A 12,500-nucleotide genomic window follows, 5' to 3' on the forward strand; every position below is an offset into this window, starting at 1 on the left:
CGATGCCTGCATATAGTTGCGCTCAAGTATTATGATCTTCTTACCGTTTCGCTGCTTCGTACTCATCTTTATCATATACATATCCTGTAAACGCTCCGAAGGCATGGCGGTAAATAGCACAAAAAACAGAAAAATGGAGCAAGTCACGATGTAGTCTCTCTCTGTTTGCATATGACCGTGCACAGGCTATTGTATAGACACACCGAATTCTTCACTACCTTCCTCCTCTTGCTATGCTTTTTACCGCTTCGATCCCAGATCACACATAGTTTCCCACAGCCACCGCCAAACTTCTCCCCCCCCTTTCTCCCTCGTGCCGTGTTGTGTGTGTGTGTGTGTGTGTGTGTGTGTGTGTGTGTGTGTGTGTGTGTGCGTTTGCGTGGTTAGAGGCGGGAGGAAGAGATGTGAAGCAAACTATGCTCATAAAGCATACATGTGCACACACACACACGCATGCACGCACGCACACACACACACACCTTGTCTTTGACAGCGCGACCGTGGACAATAACAGAGAGGAGGGCGAGTTTCTTGTATCCTTCAACAGCAATGGCGCTGACGGCCTCGCCAGGGTAGTTGCTGAGGAGCGTGAGGGTGTGCAGGGCGGCAGCATGTTGCTTCATGCCAATCTGCACCAGACCTTTGTAGTACAGATATGACATGACGCGCTCCGTGTCCGCGCCCTGCCGTATGGTTGAGGAGATGAAAGCCGGTGGGATGTGGGGGGTTGGCGATGAGTGGAGGTGAAGGCAGAGACAACAAGAGTGATGAAGAGAGAGAGAGAGTGTGTGTGTGTGTATGTGTTGAGTAAGACAAGCCGGAAGGGTAGTTGATGTGCACATGAGAAACACGCACACACAACACACACACACACAACACACACACACACACACACACAACACACACACACACACCACGCAACACACACACACACACCACGCAACACATACACACAAACACACACCACGCAACACATACACACACACACACACACACACACACACACACCACGCAACACGCAACATACGCCTCAGTGCGGTATGTTTTCGACAGGGACCACGCACGTGTTTGTAAATATCGTAGATGGGGTGGGCGACGACGTCGGCGGCAATCCGATACAGCCGCGCTGCCACCGCAAGCTGCTCCGTGCATGCAGGCAATGAACGCACCCATGAAAGCACGTGAACATGCAGCAGGCGTGGTGGGCGTAAAGGTGTTGAGCTTCCCTCTCTCTCACACACACATACGCGCACACATACGCACACACGCACACGCACATACACACGCACACACATACACACACGCATATACATACACACACGCACACTCTCTGCGTCATGTGTTGCACCTTTGCGAATTCGGTGTGAAGGGCGCAATATGTTGTGGGCGCCACGAGGCGCTGCAGCAGCGCTTTCACCGCCAACACACCGCGAATGGCCTGGCTCCAGAAGCAGCATTCACACACACACATGACAGGTGTTGTGTGAGCACGTGTATGTGCATGTGCATGTGTGAGCAGGTACAAGTGTGAATGAGCGGATGAGCGATGGCGTGTGCCCTGGTTGCGCATGTGCTGTGTCGAAACAAGGACATGGACAGCAAAACTTATCAATGTGTCGACCATATCACCTGGTTGCATTTCAGCAAGATGCGTGACAGCATCTGTGCCAGCGACATGACTGAAACCGCACAAATGTGCAAGGGCTTGTGTGAGGACTGAGGTGCCATGATGCCAGGGGTAAATGCATGCTTGTTGACAGCTTGTAGTCAGACAGCACAACTATTGGTCAAACGACAGGCAAGCAAGGAAAGAAGCAACCAAGCAAAGAAGGGAGCAGGAAAGGAGGCATGGGTTGATTGTCTGAACATGTGGTGAAGCGCAGCGCACAGACAACGGTCATCATCACTAACAAGGTTCTGGACATTGCTGGATCTTTGTGATGTCGCCGTTATGGAACAGCGCAGAGACATAGGCGATCCACTGGTCGCGCTGGGGTGTGTCCTCAGCTGTCTGTTGAAGGAGCCTGCACGACATGAGCCAAGCAGTGAGTGGCGTTGTTTCTATGGTAGGGGCAGGGGTTGTTTGTGGGACGTCTGGCACATCATGTGCATGACAGCCATTGATACAGCAAGAAATACGCACACAATAAACGACACGCACACATAAACGACACACACACACACACACACACACACACACACACACGCACGCACGCAACAGTCGCTCCCACAAATCAAACACACACACACACACACACACACACACACACACACACGCAGCAGTAGCTCCCACAAATCAAACACACCACACAGCATGGGACGCACAAGAGAATGGCGAGGGGAAGGGGGTGTGCTGCGGCGTCCATGTGCGGCAGGACATCTGCAATGGCGTCTTGCACGGCGGCTTTGGCCGAGGCTGACCTGAACTTGTTCAGGTAGTCGTTCACCACTGTGGTCACTGCTGCAATTGAGGTTGACGCCTCTGCCTCTGCATGCAGCGCTTCCAAGTCTGTGCGCAGCTCACTCGCGTCCATCTTCTTCAGCTGCAATGCTACTGCGTGCGTGTGCGTGTGCGTGTGTGTGTATGTGTGTGTGTCGATTGGAAGAAGGCGGGCAGTGGTTGGTTGGTATCGGTGGTTGTCGTTTGTCTCTTCTTGAGCTTTTGTCTCCTTGATTTGCCAATTGCAAGTGCGCAAGTGGTGCAATTTACATAATCTCGTGCAAATGATCAGTGAGCAAAAGAGTGCAAAAGCAAGAGCGTGGGCTGTGTGATTGCCGTGGGTGACGATGGAGTAAGCAAAGCAACGGAGGCAACGCACACACACACACACACACACACACGCTCAAGCTTCCCACGCAACCTGCTCTGCCGTGGCTGGGCGGTGACAATGTTGTGCGACACAAAACAAAGCAACACCGACCAACCGGCCAGCAACACATCACAGGGCGACCCCACGGATCGCCACCCCCATATCCGAACACTTTTTGGTTTGTTTGAGCTTTGGCTTTGGCTGCGTACCTCATCGTCCTCACCACCACGGGGCAGACGGCTTTGCGCTTGACGGCGCTGCACGGTGACTTCTAAGGTGTGTCGAAACAATGCAACTGCACGCTCGCCGTGTTCGTGTTTCGGGTGCTATAACTGGAGCTGGTGAAGCAAGCAGCAACAACACCAGGGGGGGGGGGAGAGAAGGGAGGCACGAACCACATACCCCAACACACACACACACACACACACACACACACACACACACACACACACACACACACACACACACACACACACACACACAACACACAACACCCGCCCGCTCGAGCTGTGCGTCCCCAATCCACTCACGCATCTCTCTCTCTCTCGCTCCCATCTTCGCTCCTCTCGTGCTTTTTGTTGTCAGACCTCATCAAAGGCTGTCTTTGCCGTCAATAATTTCTTATCCGCGCACACCGCACGCCGCACGCCCCGCGCTGCAGCATGACAAGGCTCTCTTGCGCCAAGGCGCTCCTGGTGGCGCTTATCGTCGCCGTCGTCGCTTCCCAGCACACCGCCCTCGCTCAGAGTGAGTCACACCACGCGTTTCTTGCATGCTTGGCGCTTTGCTGTGATTGGGCTTGCTTCGCTTGTCGTCTGCAAACTGCTTTTTTGAAGCATGTCTCAACTCTAACCTCACCACGTACATGTACTTGTCTGCATGCACATGTGCTCATGTGTATGTGTGTGAACGTGTGTATTGTGTGTGAATGTGTGAATGCGTGTATTGTGTGTCTTGTGTGTTGATTGTGTGTGCATGTGTGGATGCATCATGTTGATGTGATGATGTGATGATGTACGTGCAGGCTCGACAAGCACCACTCCAACCCCAACTTCCACAACTACCACAACAACAACAACTGCTCCCTCAACCACGACCACAACAACGACTAGCACGACCACTCCAACCACTACCACGACCACGACCACAACTACTACTACTACTACAACGACCACGACAACGACAACCACAAGTGCGCCGCCTTCAACAACCACAACCACAACAACCACAACCACAAGTGCGCCGCCTTCAACAACCACAACTACAACAACGACCACAACAACCACAACAACGACAATCACGACAACAATCACGACAACAGTAACCACAACCACAGGTGCACCTCCATCAACAACAACTACAACAACGACCACAACCACAACCACAGCCACCACGACAACGACAACGACAACAACCACGACAACAGCAACAACCACAACCACAACAACAACCACCACAACAACAACGGCGGCACCAAGCGAGGACACGTTTGCGTTTGTGCTGCGCCAGGCGCCGCGGTTCTTCATCGTTGCTGGAACAACAGATGCGCTGGAGGCACAGCTGCGCGCGCAGTTCACACGCGCCAACGTCAGCACGAGCGCGGTCACGTTCACCTTCAACGAGTACAAGGGCATGGTGTTGGTCACAGCGCGTGGGCCCCGCGTACAGATCGCGCCTGTCCGCGTTGCCGTGCGAGAGGGGCGCGTGCATGTGATGGACAACCTTGGCATGACCCACCAGGCTGTCGCTCTCAACACCTTCTCCAAGGACCAGGACTCAACCTTCCTCGTGCTGATTGCCGTGCTGGCTGCGCTGTGCGTGCTCGCGTGCATGATCCTGTGCTTCCGCCTCTGCGGCATCATCATCACCGGCAAGAGCGAGGAGGCGCAAATGACGACATACGAAACGTCATCACGCGCCATGACGGCGTCGCATGGCAGCCGCTCAAGCAAGGCCACCGCGCAGATGGTGAGCGCAACGACCGCCACCGACCCGATCCCGCTCGACCGCAGCTTTCAGGAGGTGGACGAGGAGTACACGTCCATGGAAGGGAGCGAGGAGGGCAGCACGTCGATGGATGCGTCCGGATCCATGGCCACCACGTTCAGCAACACGGTGTATGCCCAGCCCTTCCACCCGTCGTCCTTCGCCCAGCAGCAGCAGCAGCAGCAGCATCGCTTCCAGCACAGCCGTGGGCGCACGCACTCACAGCAAGACCCGCCATCCCACTACTTTCTTGAAATGCAGCAGCAGCGCATGCAGGAGCAGGAGGCACGGCGGAGTCGTGGCGATGCAGATTTGCTTGCAAGCAACGACACGGTTGTCCCGCCAACCCACCCCAGGTACCAGCAACCACAGCCACCATCGTTTGGGCGCGTGCGGCGGGCTGTCTCTGAGAGCGAAGGGATGCAGGAGTACATTGCGACACATCCACATCGCTTCTCGCACGTGTCTGCGGCCCCGACTGGCGAAAACATCCACTCCGGGTCCCTGCAGCACCTGAGCGTGCCGTCGCGTCGTGCCACGCACATGTACGTGGATGCGCAGCTTGGGGAGGTGCCGTGGGAGGTTGAGGGCGAGGGTGCGGCGACCATCACGCCAGATCAGGCCAGCACCATGCGCACCGCCTCCAACGCCATGTACGGTCGCCGGCCAGCGTCCATGTACGCATCGTCTTCAACAGCACCTGTGAGGCCGCCACCGCGCTCCGCATTTGGTGTTGTGCCAGACACCACCACACAACAGCAACCGCAGCAGCAGCAACAGCATGGGTTTCATCATCACCGCCATCAGCATTTGATGCACATGCGGCAGATGCACCAGCACAGCCGCGTGCCACAGGACACACACGCGTACGAGGTCATTCCTGCCGAGATGATGGGCACCGGTGGCGATGCTGGTGGTGATGGCCATGGCGGCCGCGCTGATGTTGGGGAGGAGCAGGAGATGGTGCCAGAGGGGGTTGGACGGGAGGTGCACGTGGAAGATCTCAACACCTCATCCACGCTCTAGTTGATGATGATGGATGTCTTGTGTGTGTGTGTGTGTGTGTGTGTTGTATGTTGTATGTGTGTATGTGTGTTGTGTGTGTTGTGTGTGTGCGCGCGCATGTGTGCGTGTCCTTTCTTCTCATTCACTTTGTTCATTCATTGCTTTCCCTTCTTCTCAAGTTGTGGGTAGGGGTGTGTTTACTTGCCCTCACATTGTCGTGATATGTGAGAGCAGCTGCGACATCATTGAACAACACCCAAACAAAGCGGCACAGGAAAAAACAAAACAAAAGAGAAGAAGAAAAAGCAAGAGTGAGTTGAAGGCGCACAAACCAAACAACCGCACAGTTCAGCAAATACACATATGCACAACACATTGAAACACACGCACACACACACACACACACACACACACACACACACACACACACACACACACACACACACACACACACACACACGTGCGTGCGCATCAATCTCACCAGTTGGGGTGTTGGTAGGAAGCCGGAGAAATAACATCCACCCACCGCTCCGAAGTGCGTATGGGCTGGATGGACACAGGTGGTGTCGTCGTCGTCGTCGTCGTTGTTGTTGTGACATGTTACGCTGCGGCGGTGCAAAGGCCGATGGACGAACCGAAACAATATGACGAAGCGGACGGACGGACGGACGGACGGACGGGTGCAGGCGCTCTGGCTGTTGTGCGTGTACACACATGTGCAGCTGTGCAGGGCAGGTGCAATGCAGCAAACGTACGCGCAGCGCGAAGCATGATGACGCAAGGTGGTGCAATGCAATGCAATGCAAGCGCAGAGCGAGCGGCTTGTGATGGATGATCGGGGGGAATTGGATTGGTTTGGTTTGGGGTTGTTAGTAGGTTAGGTTTGGGGGTTGGTGAGTATGTATGTGTTGTGCTAAGGGTTATGTAGTTGGTTAGCTTTTGGATTGGGTTTGAGGGTTTGGGGTTTGGGGTTAAGAAGGGGTTGGTTGGTTGGTTGGTTGGTTGATTGGTTGGTTGGTTGATTGGTTGGTTGATTGATTGGTTGGTTGATTGGTTGGTTGATTGGTGAGCAACGGTCGCTGGGCGAGCCGCCGTTGTAGCTTGTGGCTGTGAAGCATGCAATCATGCAGAACCATGCAAACTCTCATGCAACGCGTGCACACAGCACCGGCCTGCTCTGGTGTGAGCAGCGCCGCTCCTCGTGTCGTTTCCTCACGGCCACCGCCCCTTCCCACCGCCCCACAAGCACCAGCAGCCAGGCACTGCGTACACAGTAGCAACCGGTGCTGGCGCTTGGTGGTGATGATGCTTGCGGTCAGCGGGTCGGCGGGTGTGGTGGCCGGCGTGGTGACAACGAGCGCTGGGCAGAATGCAATGATGTCGATGATGATGGTGGCGGTGATGATCATGATGATGGTCATGATATCGTTTGCACGATTGGGGTGAAAAGAAGGCGGTCGATGCAGGGTGCGAGGCACCGCAGCATAACCACATGAACGCATGCAAGCAGCATAACGCCGCAAAAGACGAGGGTTGCAAGCAATGCGTGTGTGCATTCACAGGGAACACAGGGTGGGTTGGGTTGGGTTAATGATGGGTTTGGGTTAGGGGAGGAATGGCTGAGCTCATCAAACCTAGCGAGGAACGACACTACGTTACCGAAACGAACAAAGGATGCGATGAACAACGCCGCTGAGCAGGAGAAGAGACGACGACGAGGGCGTGCGTGCGTGTCACTGTCAGCATCTTGGAGGCGGTTGCTGTGGTCGGCATACATCGTTGTTGGTCGCTGTGTGGGGTGGGTGCCATGATGCTAGCTGGCTATGCTCGGTTGGATGGACTGGATTGAAGGAGGTCAACTTTGTGTTGTCTGGACGATAGGTCGCTGGATGGACGGTCCACCGCACCACATCACCTGATGGTGGAGGAGAGGCGCGAGTTTGGGTTGGCCGACATCTTGCGGGCCTTGCGCTTGGGATCGCTCTGGAAGCACTTCCAGAAGCGAAGCGACTCGTCACCAGAGGCCGACACAACCATCTCGCCATCGGGGCTCATCGCCATCGCAACGACGCGGTCGGTGTGGCCCTTGAGCTCGGCCACCTGGTCCAGTGATGGGTACTTCCAGATGCTGAGGCCGTTGTGGTTGTGGCCGTGGCCGGCAATAATCTCCTGGTACTCCTTGCTCCACAGCAGCGACGTGATCTGCGACTTGGTGTCAATGGTGCCTGTGCAGTTGCCTGTTGTGGAGTTCCAGAAGCGAATCGTGCCGTCCGCGGTACCGCCGCCCGTGGCCAGCAGGTTGTGTGTCCAGGGGCACCACGCGAGCGCCTTGACGCCGGCCTGGTGGTGCGTGAGCGTGTGTCGCACCTCGCCCGCGTCGGACCAGATGTTGACGAGGTTGTCGTTGCCGCCAGACGCAAGCATGCGGCCGTTGGGCGACCACTTGAGGCCACACACCTCCCCGGCGTGGTTCTCCAGCGCCTGCATCACGTGATCGCGCACGCGCACGTCGCTGTTGAGGATGATGCCGCGCTGGGAGCCGCTGCTGAGGATGTGGTTGTTCCAGTCGAGTGCACCGACGCGCGCGCCGTGCCCACTCATGTCACGCACCTGATGATGATGATGATGACGGCGGTGGTGGTGGTGGTGGTGGTGGTGGTGGTGTGAAACGTGAGTTCGCCGAAACAACGAGTATGGGAAGCACATGTAGCAGCGACAGCCTCAATGCACACACACACACACACACGCACGCACACACACACACACACGCACACGCACACACGCACACACACATACACAAACACAGATTACGGTTGACAAGATGGCAGCGGACGCACCTGCTTCTGCTTTGTGACATCCCAGATCTGGACAACACCGCTGTTGGTGCCGACGGCAAGGTGTGCGCCGTCCTGTGCCCAGGAGACCGAGGCAATGTAGTCGCCAGCGTTCTCGAGGTGGCACAACTCTGTGATGGAGCCGTTGCTGGCGTTCCACAGATACGCAGTCTGCACGCAGCCAACGTGGACGAGCGGGGGGGGGTAGATGGAGGGGGGGTAGATGGAGGTGGTACGTGGTGTGAGTGCAAAGCAAATTGAACGGGCAAGCAGTGAGACCGCGCAAGCGAACACACACACACACACACAGAACAAACACACACACACACACAGAACAAACACACTACTCACGTCGTTGAGGGCAACGCAGAGCATGTTCTCGTTGCTCCAGTCAAGCGGGTTGACGTAGAAGTTTGCAAGGAGGTCGGGGGCGTCCAAGATGCGCTCGGGGGCCTGTGGGATGAAGCGCGCCGTCTTCTTTGGCTTGGCGGCGGCGCGGCTCTGGGTGTACATGACGCGAAGGTCGCTCTGGAAGCCCTCCTTGGGCTTGGGCGCCTTCTGCTTGAACGCGAGGATCTTGCTGCTGCCGGGCATGCCGGCGGCGTCCTGCTGTGTGTTCTCGTCGTCTGCGCCAGAGAGCATCTTGTAGTGAGACGCCTCCATGTTCATGGCAGACCGATCAGGGATGAAGCGGTCGCCCTACGTACGTGGTGAAACATGAAAGATGACAGAAAGAAAACCACGACGGTGAGCAACGGAAAGGGGGCAGTGTGGGCAGTGTCGTTTCGACATGAGGTTGGGGAGGGGGCGGGGTTGGCGTGTGTGCGTTGCATGCCATGCAGCAGTGTCCAGAGCATACACACGCACGCACGACGACTTACGCGTGCACACACGCACACGTACACAAACACAAACACATGCACACACACATACACACGCACGCACGACGACTTACGCGTGCACACACGCACACGTACACAAACACAAACACATGCACAAAGAGCGTGCATGAAGACTTACGCGAACGCGGTCCTTGCGGGGCGTCATGCGGGAGGTGGAGGAGTTCTGGGCCTGCATGGCCTTCCTCTGCCACCTGGGCATGGTCTTGCAGGAAATGCTGCTGGCAAACTGGATGTCGACATTGTCGAAGACGTTGGACATCTTGCTGGTTGTGCTTGAATGTGTGTGTGTGAGAAAGAGAGAAGGGGGGGGGGGATGAAAAGAAGAGGGAGTTGGAGTGTTGGAGTGTTGGAGTTGTTGGTATGGAAGGAGAGAGTGTCGCTTTCACCTCGAGGTGAACTGCAACAAGGGGCGTGAGTTGATGGTAGGAGGAAGAAAGGGGAAAAAGAAAGAAGGTTGATGGTAGTAGCTAGCTTGGTATGGCTTGGGTATTGGTTGCTTGAGGTTGCTTGCTTTTTGGGTTGCTTTGAGATATGAACGAGACGAAGGGTTCTCGGAAAGTGAACCGTGCACCTGGTGCTACGCGTGATGGTGTGGGCAGTGTGCTTTGCTTGTGTGTGTGTGTGTGCAGTGTGCTTGTGTGTGCTTGCGTGTGCTTGTGTGTGTGCTTGCGTTGGGGGCGCGCGGTTTGTGTTGGCTGCAGGGCTGACCTGTTGCCACAACAGCTGCACAACCAACACAATTCAAAAATGGCGCGGAATTGCATCTGCTGTCAAATTTGACAGCTACCGCAGTTCAACACCACAAAATGTAGCACTGACCAACTGCAAAGGAGCGAAGGAGCGAAGCGAAGGAGCGAAGCGATGACAAGCATGAGACTCGATGAGGGCAACAACATCAGGCATCACCAACAGGCATGCACGGTATGAGACAAGATGGCTCGCTGGCTGATGGCTGGCTGGCGCGCCACCATCATGTCGTGTTTGTTCAGGAGAGCACATTCACTTTTGTCTCAACAGTGGTGCTGGTGGGTTTGTTTTCTTCATCGTCGCACAGCAAGCCACAGTCATTGATTGATTGATTCGGCTGTCGTCACATCATTCATCCACACACACACACACACGCACACATACACACACACACACGCACACGCAGACTGACTGATCGATCCAACCAGCCAAACTTCACCACAAGCAATACAAAGCACAGCAGCCAGCCAGCCAGCCAGCCAAGACAACCCAAGCATCTTGAGCGACGTATATCTTTGGGAGCGAACGAGTCTTGCGGTGTTTCTTCTTGGCCGTGAGTTCAGCCGGCTCTCTCGCACACCAAGACAAGAAGAAGCTAAGCCACAGGCACCAGCCAACAGCACCTGTTGCTCGTTTGTGTCAATCAGCTGCTGAAGATGAGGGACCACGAGGACGACCACAATGACTATCTGCCCGCGCGCAGTGACGTGCCCATCATGTCTGGCATGATGTACAAGCGCGCGCAAGGGCGCAGCACCTTTGGGCGCACAAACTGGAAGAAGCGCTGGTTTGTGCTGCACCCTGGCGAGCTGTCGTATTGGACGCTTGAAGGCGGGCGAAACAACCCCGCGTCAGAGTGCAAAGGCGTCATCCCACTCAGCAACGTCTACACGCTGGAGCGCGTATCCCTCGAAGCCTTTGGCAAGCCGCACATGATCCAGGTGCGTGTAGTTGTAGATGTGTGTGTGTCTGAATGACCTTGACGAGCGAACCCTGTACATGCACGCATGCATGCGTTGTGGATGCGGATGTTCTTGAAATGAATGGCCTGCTCACCTCCTCACATCTCCGTCCTCACATCTCCTCCACCAAAACAAACAACACCAACATGCTAGATTGTGCACACGTCTGTGCTCTATGTGCAGTGCCCATCGCGTGAGGACTGCGATGAGTGGCTACTTGCCCTGAGAAAACAGTGTGCAACAAACCGCATTCTCCACGCCAAATACCATCCAGGTCTGGCACGAGTGTGCGTGCGTGTGTGTGTGTGTGTGTGTGTGTGTGTGTGTGTGTGTGTGTACATGTGTGGATCCTTTTTCTGCTGCCTTTGTGCATTGCGTCGCATTCGCCTCACTGCTCACTTATCACGCCTCACCGAATCACTGAATCACTGGTCGCTTGCGTTTGTCGCAGGCTTCTTTGACGGCAGCAAGTGGTCGTGCTGCGGCATCACGAGCAAGGACTTCAAGGGCTGCCAGAAGTCGTTTGACTACAGCTCGCTCTTCCGCAAGACATCAAAAGCAGGTGCAGATGCAGCAACAGCAGCAAAGACAGCACGTGCCAGCAGCAGCAGCGGCAGCGGGATGCTGTCACCAAAGAACGGCGTTGTCACGCAGAACCAAGCAAAGATGCGCAAGGCCTCCACCCAGAGCAGAGGGTTGGTTGAGATTCATCTGTCTTGCAGTGTGTGTGTGTGTGTGTGTGTGTGTGTGTGTGTGTGTGTGTGTGCGCCTGCTGTGTGTCTGTTTGCTGTGTGTCTGTGAGTATTCATGTGTACAAACATGCATGTGTGCGTGCATGTGTCTGTAGTCGATCAGCTCATGTACATGCGTGTGTGTTGCTTCTTCACCTTCTTCTGCCTCACGCGCGTGTACTGCACTGGTGCCATTTGGGATTCTGTGCTCACATCTGCAATCCTATTGTCATCACAGGGATTCGCGGTCTCCAAAGGCATCACGCGACTTTCACTATGTCCCCAGCGTCAAACCAATCAAGTGCGTGCTGATGTGCCTGCCTGGCTGTGTGCTTGCTTGCGTGGTTACGTGCTTGCATGAGGGCGGTGTTGATTCAGTTGGGCTTGCATGCCCGATAGTGATGTTCGTTTGAACCCAATCAAGCGCACACATTCACATACACACACGCATATTCACACACGTACACGCATATTAACACACGTACACACGCGTACGCACGCTCACATTCACACTCACACACAC

The 12,500-nt window shown here is 55.4% G+C and overlaps 4 protein-coding genes across 4 annotated transcripts in view; 2 read left to right on the forward strand and 2 right to left on the reverse strand.

The window, feature by feature from the left end:
- The window catches only part of PTSG_00937 (uncharacterized protein), a 5,459-nt gene extending 2,742 nt beyond the window's left edge, over positions 1-2,717 (reverse strand). Inside the window, exons 1-6 of the mRNA XM_004998353.1 lie at positions 2,326-2,717; positions 1,912-2,024; positions 1,630-1,679; positions 1,349-1,438; positions 1,065-1,139; positions 480-683 (exon numbers count right to left, since the gene is read on the reverse strand). Of these exons, the coding sequence (XP_004998410.1) occupies positions 480-683; positions 1,065-1,139; positions 1,349-1,438; positions 1,630-1,679; positions 1,912-2,024; positions 2,326-2,534 (741 nt within the window). The 5' untranslated portion in view covers positions 2,535-2,717. The remainder of the gene's footprint in view (positions 1-479; positions 684-1,064; positions 1,140-1,348; positions 1,439-1,629; positions 1,680-1,911; positions 2,025-2,325) is intronic.
- A 755-nt stretch (positions 2,718-3,472) lies between these two features.
- Positions 3,473-5,822, forward strand: PTSG_11660 (uncharacterized protein; the record flags this gene model as incomplete). The annotated part of the gene is made up of 2 exons (XM_004998354.1): positions 3,473-3,557; positions 3,835-5,822. 2 exons carry the CDS (start codon positions 3,473-3,475, stop codon positions 5,820-5,822), a joined length of 2,073 nt encoding a protein of 690 aa, XP_004998411.1.
- A 1,890-nt stretch (positions 5,823-7,712) lies between these two features.
- On the reverse strand, positions 7,713-9,796 carry PTSG_00938 (Cdc20; the record flags this gene model as incomplete). The annotated part of the gene is made up of 4 exons (XM_004998355.1): positions 7,713-8,411; positions 8,639-8,806; positions 8,987-9,334; positions 9,656-9,796. The coding sequence occupies 4 exons, from the start codon at positions 9,794-9,796 to the stop codon at positions 7,713-7,715; spliced, it is 1,356 nt and encodes a 451-aa protein (XP_004998412.1).
- A 658-nt stretch (positions 9,797-10,454) lies between these two features.
- The window catches only part of PTSG_00939 (uncharacterized protein), a 2,437-nt gene continuing 391 nt past the window's right edge, over positions 10,455-12,500 (forward strand). Inside the window, exons 1-4 of the mRNA XM_004998356.1 lie at positions 10,455-11,225; positions 11,400-11,520; positions 11,698-11,941; positions 12,216-12,278. Of these exons, the coding sequence (XP_004998413.1) occupies positions 10,941-11,225; positions 11,400-11,520; positions 11,698-11,941; positions 12,216-12,278 (713 nt within the window). The 5' untranslated portion in view covers positions 10,455-10,940. The remainder of the gene's footprint in view (positions 11,226-11,399; positions 11,521-11,697; positions 11,942-12,215; positions 12,279-12,500) is intronic.

Source organism: Salpingoeca rosetta (genome assembly GCF_000188695.1).
Source record: "Salpingoeca rosetta unplaced genomic scaffold supercont1.2, whole genome shotgun sequence".
Taxonomy (NCBI): domain Eukaryota; class Choanoflagellata; order Craspedida; family Salpingoecidae; genus Salpingoeca; species Salpingoeca rosetta.